Source organism: Zonotrichia leucophrys, chromosome 15 (assembly GCF_028769735.1).
Source record: "Zonotrichia leucophrys gambelii isolate GWCS_2022_RI chromosome 15, RI_Zleu_2.0, whole genome shotgun sequence".
In the NCBI taxonomy this organism is placed as follows: domain Eukaryota; kingdom Metazoa; phylum Chordata; class Aves; order Passeriformes; family Passerellidae; genus Zonotrichia; species Zonotrichia leucophrys.
In genome coordinates this window covers 10,550,215-10,567,731 of record NC_088185.1, presented here as the reverse complement: position 1 = coordinate 10,567,731, position 17,517 = coordinate 10,550,215, and the positions used below count along the sequence as shown (strand labels likewise).

Genomic DNA, 17,517 nt, shown 5'->3' with positions numbered 1-17,517 from the left:
TGGCCGCCGCCCGCCTCGGTAGCTATGGGAGCGCGGGGCGGGGCGGGGGCTGTTGCCAGGCAACCCCGGGCCCGAAGCTCAGCGGAGCCCGCCGCGGTCGCGCCCGGATGGGTGACCCGAGAGCCCGGCACGGGCACCGCCGGCGAGGCAGACGCTCCGCCCGGGGCCGCAGCGCGACAGGATGGCTGGGAAAGGTGAGTTACCCGAGGGAAAACAGCACAAGGAACAAACAAACCCGGCCCCACTCCCGCTGACCCGGCTGGCTGCCAGCCCGCGTCCCGCTCCCGCCACACCGCCCGGCCGCCACCCCGCGCTGGGCTCCCGGCTCTGAAGGCGCGGCCTGAGCCCGCAGCGCAGCCGGTGACACAGGGCGGGTGTCCCCCGAGAGCCCCGCTCTGTGCTGCAGGGAACGGTGACGAGCACTTTTCGGGAAGGGGCAGCGTCAGCAGGAGGATGCCATGAGGGCACAGCACCGGGGACAGCCCAGCTGCTGTCCCTGGGGAGCGGGACGGCGACAGGACCGTGTGCCCCCGGGTGGCAGGAGCAGACATCGGAGGAGCCTCCCCAGCCCGATGGGAAAAACCGGGGAGGTCGCACTTGGAGGGATTCAAAGTATCAATACGAGGAGGAAAGAACGTGTTTCTTCCCAAGGAGGGGCAGCCCACCGGCCCGCAGCAGGCACGCAAGAGTTGCCAAGAGTCACTTGCAGCCCTCTGGGGAACTGGGGCAAGAACAACAAACATCTGCATCCTCTTTTCGGACTTCAGCCAACACTGAACATGCTTATGATGACTGGAAACAGATTTTGAGCAGTGATTTGTGACGCTTGCTGTGGCTCCTGCTACTGCCAGCCAAATGCTATTTCAAAAAAACCCGCCTGCACCAGTGCTCCTAAATCCTCCTTGCCGCATGGGCTTGGTGCCTCTATCCCTAAGGAAGGACAGACCCGGGCCTTCCAGGAAAGCACCATCCCAGGAGCAGGCACCTGGAGCACCACGCTGCTGCTTCCTCCCTGCTCCAGCCCCAGCCCCAGCCCCAGCCGCCTCTGACACGGTTTCAAGCTGAAAGGGGGGCAGCTTGCAAAGCCCAGAAAGCAGAAAAGCAGATTGCATCTCTCTGCTGCTCCGGCTCTGAGCAGGAAGCAACAACCACATCAGCACTTTTAAGAGGATGTTGTACCGTTCTATTTGCACTTTATCACTCAAAGCAATGGGCAAGAGATCACCAGGGCTGCACTGGAGGCAGCAGCACGGTGTTACCCAGCAGTCAGCCAGGCTCAGCCTCCCTCGTGTGGGTGTAAACCAGAGGGGGCTCCTCTGCCTCCACCACCAGAAAAGAGGAACCATCTCATCCAAGTGACAATATAATTTTGTTTATTTTCCTTTAGCACACTGCTGGTTAAACTGCCAGACAGTAGATTTCAGAACATTCCCTCAGCCAAACATCCTGGGAAAATTAAAAAATAAAATTGCTACCGTGTACCAAAAATAAAATAACCCACCCCATGCCCATCTCCCCCAGACTAGTCCCTGCAAAGCCAATGCAATCAGAAATAGGTATCTGTGCTTTTCACCTAGGGCCCAAGCTTGCTGCAAAACAAACTAAAAAATGTCACTGCAAGTTGTTATAACACAAAACAATGGGCAGTAAAATAAAAAATCCTCCTCAAAAATCCTTTGTGCTGGTGACATGTACAGATGGAGGTTTCTCCTCACATCCTCACACTGCTTCAGCCTTTACAGACAATGTAGACCTGCAGCTTGAATTAGTTTGTGCTGTGTCCTTAATGCCAGTGGCACAGGTCACTGCCACACATCCCCAGCCAGGCACAATGGAGCAGTGGGACCATGTGCCAACTCTGCTACCCCAACAGGACCCAAACACCACCAGCACCTCTCACAGCCTGCTGCTGCCTCCTGGCCTGGAGCACACATCCTGCCTCTGCTCCCACAGGCTCCAGGGCTCCTTTACGTACCCAGCTGCTTCTCAAGTGGGAAAGCCCTGAATGCACAAAGCCCCCAAGAAAACCACAAAAAGTTCAAGACCCCCACTTGCCAGCCAGTTTCCAGCCACTGCTTGGCTCCAGAACACCAGCTCTGGAACTGCCACAGTGTGACAGAACAGCCATGGCAGCACAGGAGAGCACATCCCCATTAAATGTGAGGGGACAACTCCAGGGCAGAGATCCTGCATTTCCTGGATTCACACTCTTCCCAGCTAAACTGGTTCAAGCAGTACTTTGCCCCTTGCCTTCAAATCTCCATCAAACAAATTCTTTAGCAGAAACCTTTGATGTTTGCAAAAGATTATTCACATTTTCTAATCAGCCAGCACAGTTTCTAGGAGGGTGGAAAGCACTTGTTCTGTTGATTTTTTTTTTTAATAAAGCACTTTTTGGAAAAAAAAAAATCAAAACCTATCAATAACCTGCAGTAGCATCCCACCAATCAGACTGGGGACAGCATTGTCACATCCCTCCCCACCCTCATCTTCCCCTCAATCTCCAAAAATAGTATTTAATATACAGCAATAAACTCTGAGCAAGCCAGAGTCCCGGAAGACATGGACCTGCTTTCACCTCTCCCATCCATCCCAGCACCTTTCAATGCTACAATACTCCTGGGTCAAATCCATTTGGATCCAAGGTGAATGCATGTGCCCCAGACCTGCTGGGCAGCACGAAGCAGGGGTGCAGCACAGGAGGCCCATCTGTGTGATCACATTTCTGAGCCTTCCCAGCTCCAGCCTGGCGTGTTTGTGCCGTTGGGAATATTTCTGTGAGCCTCTGTGGGACCAGCCTGTGGAGACAGACTGGTGGAACCAGGCCGACGTTAAAATAGCATCCTTGAATTGTATTAGGCTTTGGCATTTGTTGTGGAGATGCAGAAGTGCCAGTAGGTAAATCAGCTCAGTGCTGGCCCAGTTCCCATTTCCCTTGGAGTCTCAGCAAGGACATTTCCCTCCCCATCATACGTGCAAGAAGCAGACGGATCTCTCCCACATTTGAGCACCACACAGAGCCTGACACACTTGGCACCTCGCAGCTGCTCAGAATCTGTCTCACATCAAGGGCTGAAGCTGCTCTCGTGGCTCTCTCCCTCCTGCTGTTTTCTACCAGCAACAGCCTTGTTCAGCCCAGAGCTCCTGTAGCAAGACACCTCCCTGGCTGCTGCAATCCCATTTCACCTTAAAGGCCAAGGGACAAGGCACAGGTTCCTGCTCTGTTCAGACCTAAGCAGCACTGGGCAAGCCCTCAGTGAGTAAATCAGGGGTGCAGGACCCCCCAAGCCCCACTCTGCACCCAGAATCTGTAAGTGCCAAACAGCTCCCAGGACCCAGCGTGACTCACTCAGCTCTGAACTGCACAGACGCCCAGGCACCAGACTGTCTGGAAGTTCTCCATCCTGCCTTCAGGCCATTTCTGGGGCACACCAGACCTGAAGGAGCGCTTCAAGTTCTTCTATCCCCTGCTAGACTTTTCTTCCATTGATTTCAAGGGTTGAAATAAAGACACTTGCTCACAGTTCTCTACTTCAGCTGTGACCTCCAGAGGTGGCATCTGGGGACAGGGAGACCATCCCCATCTGATCTCAAGGGCAGGGAATGCCTGTCCCTTGAAGAAAAAGAAAAAACTCAGAAGCTCCTTAAAAAAAAAAAGAAGCTCCATCAAATAGACTTTTATTCAAAGCCTGAGACAAAGGCACCAAAAAGAGAAGGGAATTCATTTGGCTTTCTGTTCACTGCCACCTGGGACACTCAAAAGGGTCAGAGATGTTTAGTCACACACACAGAAGACTTCAATAGCCTGGCTTAAAGGAGGGGCTGATGGGACAATTAAAATAAGCTTTGAAACCATTATTCTGAGGCTGGATCCAGGCCTGAATCATCATAGACAGTGATTTTCCCTTTATTAAGTGGAAGCTTTACTAAAATTGCTGTATCTGTCTCTCTCTACACAACACGAATCATGCCAGGGTCTGTTCTGACCCAGCTCCCCACACTGCTGCACTCCATCTGCCTGCTGCTGGCAGAGGAATCAGCACAAACAGGCTTGTCCCCGACCTCTCTCAGTTAAACAATGTCTTGGATACTCCCTCAAACACCCATTCTGGAAAGCTACAGCCAGCCCAAACATTTTCTTTCCCTGTCAGGACCAGGTACCACATTACACCCCTGAGCCTGGCTTGCAGATACCAGACAGAGATGGCCAGGGGAGCTGGAGTATTGCATTTCCAGAAAGGTGCTGACTGGCCAGCCCCCACCATCCTTGCTGCTCCCACATGCTCTGTTTGAAGGCTCCTTCCAAAGCAAATCTGTCTGGAGGGGATGGACCAGGAAGAAAACTGCTCAAAGGACCTTAACAGGGTCAGGAATACCCCAGAAACCAGCTTTGTAGTGAGAGATGCAGAAATCCAGAGCCAAAACAACTAAATTGAAGCCATGAAGGATGAACTGTTTCTCCTCCCTATTCTTATTCAAATAAGACAAATTCATTTGATCTGAGCAAGTAGAACAAACTGGATCACACCCTGTACAGCTCTGCCTTGGGGCAGCTGTGGCACCAAATGGGTGCCCTGGCTGCTAGGAGAGGCCAGGATAAACTATCCTAAAAGCCTTGTCTCCAACTTCTGCACATCTAAACACACCCATGGTAGGCTAGGTGCTGAGATTACTGGGTGAGCCACACGAAGCTGAGTGATTCCTTGCATCAAGGATGCTCAATAAAATGCACCCTAAAAGGCCTGGAGGAGAGCAGCTCCTTAGAGAGACGCCTGCTTTCAACCCCAGATTCTTTGCTTAACAAATCAGCACAGTTCATGATTCTCAAAACTGATAAAGATCTAAATGTCTCTTCAATCCAGTTAGAGCAATCCCAAAAATTCTGGAGAATTTCTGCAGGCACTGTCACTGAACAAATCAGAGCTCATATTTTGTAATAGTTTTGTAGTATTAGGATTTTAACAGTAGCTAGAAGATGAAGCAGACAGCTTCAAGCTTACCACCTTTCATCCTAAGGTTTGTTCTTCAAGATCTGCTCTCTCTAAAGCCTGGACTCTCCTTTAACTGGGGCAGGGACTATCTTCCTTCTGTTCCAAACTACCCCTTGTGCAGTTAGAGAGAAGATAATGAAGGTCCTGCTTGTTTTTCAGCTCACAGATACAGAATTAGGGTCAGGCCTGTAGCAGTGATGTGATCAGAAAGGCAAGGTTCAGTGGCACTGATGCAGAGAGCAGCATTTTGTCGCCTCCCCCAGCTTCCACTCTGGAGACCCTGAGCTGACAGCTCCTATCACAGCTTGAGAGACAAGAGGAAGGGAAGGCTTCAGCTCTTTGGGCCCAGCAGAACAGAACAGGCTGCTCCTCCAGCTCCCTGGCCAGAAACTTGGTAATTCTTCTGACCCTGCTCAAGGAAAGGCTGAGCCACTGCAGGGGATCAAACCCAGAAACAAGTGCTAGGAAAACCCAGAGAGGCAGAGCAGCAGAGGTCACTGCTCAGTGCCACTGCTCCAGGGAAAGACAGAACACTTCTGAGGACAAGGGAGAGAGCATGAGGTAAAGCACTCTGTGAGCCCAGAGCTCAGCAGCAACAAAGCTGATCCACAAAAACCCAACCCTGCCTGGGATGGATCCTGCTTCAGCACAGAACATCTCCCTCCTGGTCAGCCAGAAACGCTCAGCATGTTGGAGGCCAAGATTGTGGGAAGGCAGTTCCTCAGGGCCTGCAGCTCTGGACCAGAAGGCACAGCAGTGGCTTTCTCTCTGTTCAGCCTCTGCCAGGCAGGCACAGGCTCTGCATGTGGGAACAGAAGCTTCTTGCAGAAATATCCCTGGGGGAAGCAGGTGACCTTGTCTCCAGTGCATTGCTCATTTCCAGATCTCTGGATGGCAACAAACCACCTTGCTCTGCAGGACTGAAAAGTTGGACATCCGCCCCTTCACTACAGGGCCTGGATATGCAAAAGGCCAAACTCACTCACTGCAAATACTGACCAGCTCCACTTCTCACTGCCACAGGCAGGGCTGGTCCTTACAGAGGGAATGAGACCACAGGGAGAATCCACCAGGTAGCTCTGCTCTCTGTCCTACAGCACAGGTTGTTTGGAGTCACAGAGAAGGGAGCTCACATTAAGAAGGAACCTCCTCTCTAGTTCACCTGATTCTCAGCTTCTTCCAAAGTAGAGGTCACTTGCTAGGAAAGGCAAAACAAGGAACTGGGCTTAAAACAAAACCTTTGAAAATAAAAGGATATTAAAGGAAACAAAAGCCATAATCAATACAGAAAACAAGTGCATCTGATCAGACGCTAACAACGTCAGCCTCTCGCAGGCTACAGCAGAATCCCTCTGCGATGGAACAAACATTGCAATTGCCAGACTAGGAAAGTCTCTCCCAACTGGTGCAGCAAATCAGGCCAGACAAATCCCTCTGCTCCTGGCACAGCTTGCAGTCTTAGGAGGGAACTGTCTCCACGGAGGCTGGTCTGGAGCCTTGGTATCTTTCTGCAGGCGAGTACCATACATTGAGTTGCACACGTTCAGGGAGATGCTGAGCCAGGCTCCGTCCTCTGCAGCCGCTTGACACCCAACAGCACCACAACCCTTCCACACTCCTGGACAAAATGTGTACCCCAGCCTTGTTTTAAGAATTGCTTTCCTGCTTAAGGAACCGTATTCCACCCAGTAAAGGCAGAGATCCTACAGCACATGGCTTTCTCTCAGTGTGGGACACGGCCCAGGACTGGCAGCCTCGGCTTTCACGGCCCAATACACACCCAGCCAGGACTCAGTTCACTCTTGGATGCCCCAGGGAGAATCAGAGGCTGCACATGGTGCGAAGGGGAAGGCAAGGGCCTTGCTGCTTGCTGGCAGGGGGAAGGTAAGCTCCCTCTTACCTGGACCTGCTATTCATTGCTATTCATTCCAAATGAATCATCTCTTTTTTTTTTTTTTTTTCCTTAAATTATGAACAATATGGAGAAATTGAAAGCAACCATATTTGGTCCAACTCCTTCCCTCCCAGCCCCTGGGCTGATGCACTGTGGGGCTCGCTCTCACAATCGGCAGAGGCAGAAGAGGGTAGGGATGAAGACACCAAAGGCCACCAGTATAGGAAACATGAGGCTGCTGTTGTCCGAGGCATAGGGGTTTGGTGTGCGTGGGCCTGACTGAACCCGGTTCTTATTTGCCTGTTTTTTGACACTGGAACCATCATCATAGTCATCTTCATCATCATCTTCCTCTTTTTTCTCCAGGCCTGGGTGTGGCTGCAGCTTTGGAACATCTGTTGAACAAGACAAAAGGTTGCAAGCAGGCAGGATGTAAATTGGGAGTTCACTTGGGACACTTCCTTCCCCTCTCCCCAATCCAACATGAACATCAGCAAGAGGGCACCTGAGATCCCACCAAAACCACAACCAGAACACCTCAGAAGAGAGGAATATCTTCTACCACAGAGGATAACACCACTATTTCTTTTCTTTGCAAGATAAGAGCATCCAAGGATCCAGCCTGCAGAAAAACTTCATCCTTCCACACCATCAACATGTCACACGGACAAGTTAATGCACAAAAGCACACGTAGAGTACACATTCAGATACTACAGCTGCTCAGTAAGATCTAGTCAAGAACAAGCACTTGCTGCCTGCAGGACCAGCAGATACAGTTGCAAACAGGAACAGGAACAACCCTTTTCATAAGCAGTCCTATTCCACATCACTGCACCCCTCAAAGCTAGAGCTGTGAGAGCAGCATGGCCAAGCCCCACTCAAATCCAGCCTCCAGAGCCTTGGGCCTGAGCTGCAGGTGCCACCTGGCCACAAGGTTCTTACCAAATCTTCAGCAGCACCTGACCATCCCATAGTAAAGCAAATTGATGTTATGGTCAGAGAGGGAACCTAAACCTTTCTAGTTCAGGAGCTAGAGGGGCTCCAATTCCAGCTCACTTACAAAGAGGGTGATAAAAGAACAAGGACCTTTCCAGCACTCCCCAGAGCTATCCAGAGGAACTGGTATCTGGGAAAAAATACTGCCTTGTCCTAAAGCTGAAAAGGCAAAACAAAGCTCCAGGTAAGACATATTTAAGCACTAGCTAAAATAGCTGTAAATTATTTGTCTGCAGGGCTGCTGCTGACATCCAAGGCCAGAGGGTATTTATGTGTAGCTATAAGCTAAGACTGACCAGACATGTTCCCTTCTCCTCTACCCCATATACAGGAAATTCCAAAACAATTTGATTTTTCTCACTCCAAAATGACACAAGCTTTGTGACTTAGAGAAGAATGAGGACAGTACACACCTACTTCACTCTGCAACTGCACTCTGTGGGAACTCAGTGAAAGAGAAACAATTTTGGCAGATGTGGGTCAGAAAAGCTATGATCTCATAGTCTGAGAAGCAACAGGCTGCTCTCCAAGGGGGAAGAGCCTTCTGGCTCAGAAACTGTGCTTACCTTCCACTGTTCCTTGCAGGATGTATAGGGCACAGATTTTCGGATTGTCATAGTAGCCCTGGAAAAAGCAAAAGCAGCAGTCAGTGCTGCAGCTCTGAGAACAGGAATGGTCTCCCCACCTACCAACAGCTCTCCTCCTCCTGCACACAGCTGCACATGACTGGGTAAGAAGGGGAAAGGGAAGATCAAGGCTCTGCCATGAAAAGCTTATTACCTTTACAAACTCAATGTGGAGCTTTCCTGTGAATGTTGAAACCTCTCCCTGGACACTCAGTTTTCCTTTTTTGATACTCATGGGAATGATCTCATCGTGAGCTGTGCTGTGTCCAACTCTGTCAAAAATGTCCAAGTCTTTCACCACCACGTGGCCATTCAAGCGAACATCAAATACCTTCAGGGTGGAAGAAATGACAGAGTCAGAGCAGATTCAGGCACGTGACAGCTGAAATGGGAACAGAACAGGAAAGGTCTCTGCTTTTTATGCACCCAGAGCCAGAAAGCATTGTAACATGTCCTGGCCCACTCCTTTGGGAAGGATTCAAAGCCCAAAACCAGCCAGGTAAAGACACTATAAAGCATTAACAATGCTTTCAAACACCCTGGAATCTGCCTCCTCCTTTTAAAACAGCCCCTACATCTGCTGTTCAGACTGAGGACAGCACATTTTCATTCTAGTTTATTCATGCTTCTCTTTCACAACTCTTCTCCTGTCTGAAGACCTGCTCCTACCACCCTGGGGTGGCTGTGACACACCACACCCTAGGGAATGAAGCCATTTCTAACTAACAGCCTGCAGCAGAACAGAGAAGAGGAAACAAGCTGGTAAGGAACACAGGGTTTGAAGGAGGTAAAATGTTTAACTGCTAACCACATCTGTGAAGTCAGAGTGAAAGTCCTCCTCAGGGCTGCAATGACTCAAACTTCACGCAGCACCTGGGGAATCCCAGCAGAACCACATGAAGGAAGAGGAACCAAAGATACCCCAGCCCTTCAGTTTAATCTGAGGCTGCTTTTTGCATCCGTTCTGTAAGCTAGCCCCACCAGTTCTGCTCCCTGAAATACTTCTCTGGCAGGAAGGCAGCACAGTGCTTAAGGAGATCAGCCCTAAAGAAGCTGATGGAATCAGAGGAAAGCCAGACTAAAACCCAAACCACCCCTACCCCAATTTGTAACAGGGCTTTGAGTTCTGCTTGTTTCTGCTTCCACTTCTGTACGTGAGGGGTTTCAAAAGTGGACAAGGATTATTCTTCTCCAAAAAGCAAAAAGCAGATGAATTTACCTCTGCTTTCCAGATCAGACTGAACCAGTATCAAGTCTTATTACATTTGTAAAAATTGTTTTGAGTAGGCTATTTAACCCAGACCATCTCCCTGCTTCAATCTATGCAATACTTCCTCCAACATAACTATGCTGTCCAGTCACATACAAGTGTTCAAGAAAAAGGAAAAAAACTTCTCAAAGCCTACACAGCCTAAATAGGTTGTAAAACTATTGCTAGTTATGTTCAGTTGCACATGTTTGTTTGAATACTTTGAAATTAAGTCTTCCAGTCCAACTGTATAGGTAGAATGTGGAAAAGAGCTCTAAAGGTTCAGAACCTGGCAGAGGCTGGGACCTCAGTTAACTTATTCCTTCCTCCAGCATGCAAAGCAGCAGAGGTAACCTGAGCACACACAGTCCTGGCCAGGAACCCGCATCAGAGACACACAAGGAGCTGTTGCTTACCTTCTGTTGAGACTGTGCAAAATAGACCTCTGCAAACTTCAACACCAGCACATAGTCACCCTCCTCTTTGATGGGAACTTCGTAGCCAAAGGTTTCCTCATTGTAGCGCTCGGTCTGGTACAGGATCTGGTCCTCTGCGTTGGACCTCAGGATTGGCAGCTTCATACCATAGTCAGAGGCTGGGTTTTGAGCACAAAGGAGTGAGAGAAGGGTTACATTCTGAGGAAGAAAAACTTTATATATTCTTGAAGCGCTTAACTCCAGAAGTGGCATTAGCACTTACAACTGATCAGACCCATCTCCCCTGCTGGCTCTGACCAGGTGGCAGCACTACCAGAGCAGAAGCACAAGAAGCCAAAGCCCCAAAATCCAAGAAATGTAAGGAAACAGGTCTGGAGACCTGCTGCAGTCCAAGATACAGTAAGCTCACGTTCACCATTTCAGAAAGAAAAGCCTATTTCAAAAAACATTATACAAAGCCAAAGGACTTGGCCATTGGCTCTTGCTTTAAAGAGTGAAAACACCTAGAATATTTTACAATATTTTCACATTTCAGACTCCAAGTACAAAACTAAAACAGCTGGCATAGGACTGACAACTCATTGACACAACAGATTTGAAGTTAGCAGTTGATAGGACTGGGTTTTAGAGACTCATCCCCCTCAACAAAGAACTGGGGAATGGCAGAAGGGTGAAAAGCATTAAGCATCTTACAAAGCCCTTTCTTCTCACCACAGGCCCACAATACCTCTCAGCATGAAGATGGGATGAAGGAAGCAAAAAAGATACACAAGCATTTCAAGCGCACCAGCAGCTCCATCAGCTGATGTTCCCAGAGCCACCCAGCTGAAATGGGGGCTGCAGGCATGCAAAGAACCCCTGAGAAGGGCCCAAACACCATGCTCAAACAGTACAGCAACTGACAAATAAGAGAAATCACAAAATTCGCCTCTTTGCAGGGTTTCACCACCTCTACAGCAGCCCCCAACAACTCTACCCCCCTTGGTTTGCTACTGTATCAGGGTTCCTGTATAAATGCAAACTGTTGCAATGCCTCCAGGGCAGCACATCAAACAGCTCCCAACGAAACAGGGGCAGGAGGGACGGCTGTGGACACCATCCATCCACGGGCACTTCAGGCAGAAGCTGATCCAGACGAAGTTCTCTGCTGACACTCACCTCTCCCAGCCCCATTTCCATGGGAACAGACACTGCACTGGCCAAGACAAAGCAAGAGCTACTAACCCAGCACACGCTGCCAAGGACAGAGCCAGTGCAAACGAGTGAGAGGAAATTAATGCCAGTTCTGAGTCTCCTGTTTCACACAGAGCTGCTCAGGCAATCTTCCACTTCTCTTTACCATCTCGAACTTGGGCATAAAGAGGACTCTAACCACCAGAAATACAGAGGGTGAAAAGTTTAACCTGTCCTCCCACACAGATATTTCTGGCCAGCTACAGATTACAGTGATAGCAAACCAAGGACTCCACAGAAGGCAGCTCCTATTAAAGGAAAGCCTGCACAGGAAGAAAGTCCTTTAATAGCCAAGAAGGTAACTGGAGAGGAAGACCTGTCACCTGCATGTCAGAGCTCTGTTGACAAGAGCTGTGGAAGCAAGATAGATTTTACAGCACGCTGGGTGCTCACAGGGAGCACACAGTACACACCAAGCTTTAACTCAACTATGTTTGGCACCTGCCTATTCTGTAATTGCCATCAGCACAGTCAGTCCTTTAGGGCACAGCAGCTGAATGGAGGCTTGAAAAAAAAGGTTTTAAATTGCCCAGAGGCAGCACAGCCCAGAATTATTATCCCTAGGTCATTTCCTCCCAGTCAGCCATACATTTCTGCTATAGCCCTTACATGTCTATCAACACAGAGAGGAGCCCAGAGTAAACGAACAATGGTGCAATAAAAAGCCATTGAGGGAAAGGCAGCTGAGAGCTCAAAGGGGTAAAGTCTCCACTGTGCCTGGCACCACTGGCTGGTGCAGGATTACTGTAACAGCCTGCTGCTCAGAGGAAACACCACGGGCTTTCCACAAAGGAAGTGCATGTTACAATGTGCTTGAAAAAGATCCTTTTTTCTCTTCAACTCAGAAATAAATAGTTCAAGTCCACAAGGACATTCAAGTCACACATGCGAGAGGTCTGTGAAGGGAAGCTGACCTATAGTGATCAGGGCACACAGTGTGACTGGAGCAGCAGCTTCCATGGGTGTGAAAAACCATATGAGAATTTAAATGTGACCTCCACTGTATTCAGTGTGCCCAAAAGGCTCTCCATTTGGGATGGCACTCATGCAGGACAAGCAATAACAGTTCCAGCCATATAACACGGGAAAATCCTCACCATCCTACATGGAAACAGCACAGGTTAGACTGAGAACTCATCTCCACATTCCACTACTCACCTGTAACTGACAGCAGAGCAGCCCAGCACAGCTAGCTTTTCGATATATTACTGAATCAACTAAGTTTTGGTACACCAATTATCAGAAACATGCACAATTCAAACTGTGGTGGTCTTGAGGGAAATAGGAAAAGGTAATCCAAGTGTAATTAATTTTCCATCCTGTCCTAAATAGTAGGCTGAAGATTTTACTGACTTGGTAGTTAGAGCAGCCGATGATTTCCCATCTGCCTCTACTTCTGCTCGTGTCGCTGCCCTTGAACAGCCAGCCACGGACTGGGGCATGGAGCAGAGCGGCCGGCTGTACCTTCCCCCCGCGGGGCCCAGCACCGGGGCTCCAGCGAGCAGCCTGTGCTCTCCGCTGTCGGGTCCAGAATGCTGCAAGCATCAGCCCCCATCGTGCGCGACCCAGATACGGCTGCAGAGGGCTGGAAAAGCTTGTTCCCACTGCACCGAGCGCGCTGCGCACTGGGCTGTGAACCGGCGGATCCTGCTGTAGAACACGGGCTCTTCAGCGGAAAACGGGAGAGAAAAAGCGACCGGCGGGCGCACGCGGCAGGGCTGGCAGCGCCACTGCTCCCGATGCCTCTCCGGCCGAAATCCCACTGCAACCCTCGCGGAGCCACTTCCCCTCCGGCATTACACAACCCCGCAGGCCGAGGGCACAGCACCATCCCGCAGGGCTCATCCCGCCGCCTCTGGGGCCCCGGGCCCGCACCGCCACGGGGACGAGGGATGCAGCCCCAGCTGGGCCCGGCGGGAGAACAGGGGGGGCCGTGGTCCCGTTGGTGACAAGTGGCGGTGCTGCCTTCGGAGCACGACCGTCCCCGGGCGGCTGCGGGAGAGGAGCCTCCGCCGTCCTGCGGGGACACCCACAGACCCGCCGGGACTGCAGCGGGCAGGAGGGCGCCGGGGGCGCGCGGGTCCCGGCCGCCGCCAGCACAGCCGGACCCCGCAGCCCCGGCGGAGCGGAGCCGAGCGGGACCCCGCGGGCTGTCCCGCCGAAACCCCCCGGCCGCGGCGTGTCCCCCGCCCTCACCTCGGCCCACGCGGCCCTCGAGCGGGTCCTTGCGGAAGTGGATGCCGTTCACGTCCACATGGGCATCGCCGCCCGCGTTGACGGCCCAGACGACGCTGTCGGCTATGCCGCCCGCCGCGCCCCGCAGCAGCAGCGGCAGCAGCAGCACGGGCGGCAGCAGCGGCGCCCCGCGCGTACGAGCGCCCACCATGTCGCGCTCCCGGCGCCGCGCCCGCCCCTTCCTGCCGCCGACAGGGGGCGGCTAACCCCGCTGCCGGGGCGGGACGAGCACCGGCCAATCCGCGCGCCGAAACGAGAATATTAATTACCTGCCCGCCTGCCATTAGACGGCCGCGGGCCTGTATCTGCATATTCATAAGGCGGCGGGCCAATGAGCGGCGGCGATGGGCGGGTTGGGCTGAGCGGCGCGGGGACAGCGGCGGGAGCGGCGCGGGGAGCCGGGTCCCTGCGGGCCGGGGTGCCCGGGGCCGGTACCGCCCGCGCAGGGAGCGGAGTGGGTGTGGAACAGGTTCCCGTAGGAAAGCGCGGCGGGGACGGACGAGGCTCCCCAGCGCCGTGTCCGCAGCGGGGACAGCCCGGCGAGCTGGCCTGAGCGCCGGCGGCTGGTGGGCAAAGCCCGCCCCTCCGCGCCGCCAATCGCGGGGCTCCAGCGCGGCGGAACGCGGAGCACGGCGGGGCGGCGGCGGGAAGCGCAGACCGAGGGTTACCACGGCAACGGGCGGCGCTGCGGCAGCGCGGAGCGGAGCGCACCCGGTGCGCTCGGGGAAGGGGCTGGAGCGGACCCAGGGCAGCCGGAGCTCCCCCGCCGTCGGGAGCGGCTCCTCGGCACGTCCCGGTAGCTCCGTGCCCGCTGTGCTTTGAACGGCGGCTGCCAAGCTCCGCTCGCTGCCTTGGCAGAACTCGCTGGTTCTCCCGTTCGCCCCTGCCATGGAGTAAGGGTATAGGCAGCTGCCGCCCGCCCGGTAAGGAGCGAAGCGGCCGGTGGCGTGCGAGCACCTCGCACCGCTATAATCTGCGGGCGAAGCAAAGCGGGCAGTGAAGGGGAAGGCAGAGAGGTGACCGTGACACTGCCAGTGGGCTGAGCCCTGGCTTGGACTTTATAGGAGAATGTAAAATCCTGGGTTTGTTTTCTGGAGGACCTTGGCAAGGTCTTGGGTGGCTGGAGTGAGAGGGGGAGGTGGAATGAAACTCATTCCCTACACAAAGGGGGAACAAATAACTTAATGTTTGCCCTTCTGTCTGATCACGGCGTTCCTTGAGGCATCAGATACCGGGCAGGCCTCAGGGCTGCACTCCTGGCACCGGCTGCAATAGCAGTGGCTGCTTCAAGTGCCAGTGATATTTTATTAATTCAACTCTTTCGCAAAGCATTGGCTTCTATAAATAAAGACTTGGTGCTGCAGACTGGGAATTAAATGCATTTGTTGCTTTTGTAATGCACCTCTGGGCCTCTTAACCAGACACAGTCTTGGAGAAGTGAACTGTTTGGCAGGATGTGTAACCACCCACCCCCTGCTCCCCAGTCTGCTCTGCCCAGGCTGGAGTGGATCCCAAAGCATGTTCCTGCTGCTGTGACATCGGTTCTTGGGCTCATGATGTAACTGGGTCAGGACAAACACAGCACTGCTGCACTCCCACATCAGCACTGCTGCAAGGAAGGGGTTCCTAAAACTACAGGGTGCCTTAGGAAAGCACATCCACATTAGTAGCATGAAATGTGTAACTTAGCACCTCCCCAGATTCAGCCACCTCACACTGATTCCTGGCAAATCATCTCAGCATTACAGACCCCAGCCCTGGCAGCATCTGATCAAATCCAGGCTAATCTCCTGTCTCCCTTCTGTGTTTGTGACCTGTTGGGTGTCCCCCAGGTTCTGTTACCAAAGGAGTGCAAGCAGCCATCGCCAGGACCATGCTGTCCAGTTGGTGAGGCTGAGGGAGGCCTCATTAGAGCTCGTTTGTGCTGATTACAAATGATCCTCCCCAATGCTACACTTTCAGCTGCGATGTGTGGGTCAGGAACACAACTTTGAAGCACATAAACACTTTAAGTGTTACCAGGTATTCCCAGGGTGAGCATTTTCTAAAAACTAGCTTGGATGATCATTTTCCAGGAATCAGTGGTGCATCACAAAGCACGAGGGATTAACTGAGCAGCAGTGAGGAGGGACAGTGGCTGTGCTCATCTGGGGCAAGAGGAGCCCCCTCACCCTGGCTCACAGGCTGCTGACAGCTCCTGGCAGAGGATGGCAGATGCTGTTTGCCCTGTGTCCACTGCTGTCCCCAATCAATAGTTGCTGTCACACCAGCCGCTTGATGCCAGTTTGTGCCCCAGATGTCAGAGGCTCCATCCTGTTACTAATCCACTGAGCCATCAGTCAGTCCCTTGATGCAGGCTGGATTTACACCAGTAACCCACAAGTGAAAGGCTCAGGGTCATTTCCTCAATCCCTTGACCTCTGCCTGTCCCCTGGCAGCTGTGCCAAAATGAATCAGTCCTACCTGGTCTGCCTAGCACCCTGATTGTTCATGAGCAACAAGGGGCACATGGTTAGGGCCATTCACTGCTGAAAAATGGGTGCAGCATTTGGGATGTCCAAAAAGAGCAGCAAAAAGATGTGGGTCAGAAGCAGGCCTCATGGCTAATGGGGTATCTCAGAAATCAGTGTGAGCCAGCCCCAGTGCCCCATAGCCCTCCCAAATGGCACAGGGCTACAAGGCTCAGGTGCCCACAAGGGAACAGCTGTGCCTTGCTATGTAGAGCTCCTTGGAAGCAGCTCCCTGGTATGAAATTGGAGATAAGAGCAAAAGGATTATCTCTAGAATTAGATTATTTAGATTGGATCTTTAATCTCTGCCTCCTGTCTACACAAGGAAATAGTAAAACTCCCTGGGATTATTTGGGGTTTGTTGTGAAAGTAAAATCAGGCAAGCAACAGGAGCTCAAGAGCTTCTGCTGGAAGGGAAAAAAAAAAAAAAAAAAAAAAAAAAAAAGACAGCTTTTGAGACCTGCCCTGTCTGACCTGTTCACTGTATCATGGTGAGACCTGGCAGAGCAGAGCTACAGATGATTTGGCAGACTCAGCTTTCCTCAGAAGTAGCTGTGGTTCCAGGACTGCCTCTGCAATGACACAAAGGTGTCCTGCAGCCAGCCTTTGCCCAGCACTCCTGGGATGACAGGCACAGCTCTGCCCCACCACAAGCACAGGGACCTGCTCAAGCCAAAGTGGCTGTGGTTTGCAGGGAGGATGCCCAGCCACTGTGATGCTGCACTGTGGATCAGCCCTGCCTCCAGACATGTGGGAACCATTTTCAATAAACACTGCCCTGCCATCTGATGCTGTGGGCAAAAGATGTGACTGCTCAGGGCAGGGTCTGGGCAGGGAATGGGCAGAAACAGCCAGCACACTCGTGACCTCTGACTATCCCCTGGGCTCCTGCAGGCTGGCTGTGGCACAAGGCACACACCCAGCCATGCCCAGTGCCCAGGGCAGGCACAGCACCCTGCAGCACACAGGCAGCAGCACAGCTGTCCTGCTCCACAGGCACAAACAGCTCCTTCCCCAACAGGCTCCACTGTAAGTGAAGCACAGTTGTGTACCAGCACTCCCTTTGGCAGACACAAGCCTGCACAAGGCTCCCCCTCCCCAGTATTGCCCTAAACACATTTGTAACATACCGACTCTGGACTCTGCTCAGTTTATCACCCTCATCTCCAATATCACCCTCAATAATACAGCTACTGAGCCAGTAAATGTGGAGATCTGTAAATATCCATTTTCCAAGTTCTTGGCTCACACCCACATCTCCAAGATGGGACCAGCTCCACAGATAAACACACACAGTGGGCACACACCCACTTGCATACAAACTCTCCTATTGCTTCACTCCCAG

General features: G+C 52.2%; 1 protein-coding gene across 1 annotated transcript; it reads right to left on the bottom strand.

The window, feature by feature from the left end:
- Positions 1–6,924: 6,924 nt before the first annotated feature.
- Positions 6,925–13,855, bottom strand: MLEC (malectin). Its single transcript, XM_064726657.1, has 5 exons — positions 13,624–13,855; positions 10,174–10,352; positions 8,663–8,839; positions 8,449–8,506; positions 6,925–7,280 (listed from the first exon to the last, which is right to left on the bottom strand). The coding sequence occupies exons 1-5, from the start codon at positions 13,811–13,813 to the stop codon at positions 7,051–7,053; spliced, it is 834 nt and encodes a 277-aa protein (XP_064582727.1). The 5' UTR covers positions 13,814–13,855; the 3' UTR covers positions 6,925–7,050.
- Between the last annotated feature and the right edge of the window lie 3,662 nt (positions 13,856–17,517).

Excerpts from the sequence above, each read along its gene's own strand:
- MLEC (XM_064726657.1), bottom strand. The coding sequence starts at position 13,813 with ATGGTGGGCGCTCGTACGCGCGGGGCGCCGCTGCTGCCGCCCGTGCTG. Across the intron at positions 10,353-13,623 it reads CGAGGGCCGCGTGGGCCGAG|CCTCTGACTATGGTATGAAG; the intron begins GTGAGGGCGGGG and ends CTCAAAACCCAG. Across the intron at positions 8,840-10,173 it reads TTGCACAGTCTCAACAGAAG|GTATTTGATGTTCGCTTGAA; the intron begins GTAAGCAACAGC and ends TCCACCCTGAAG.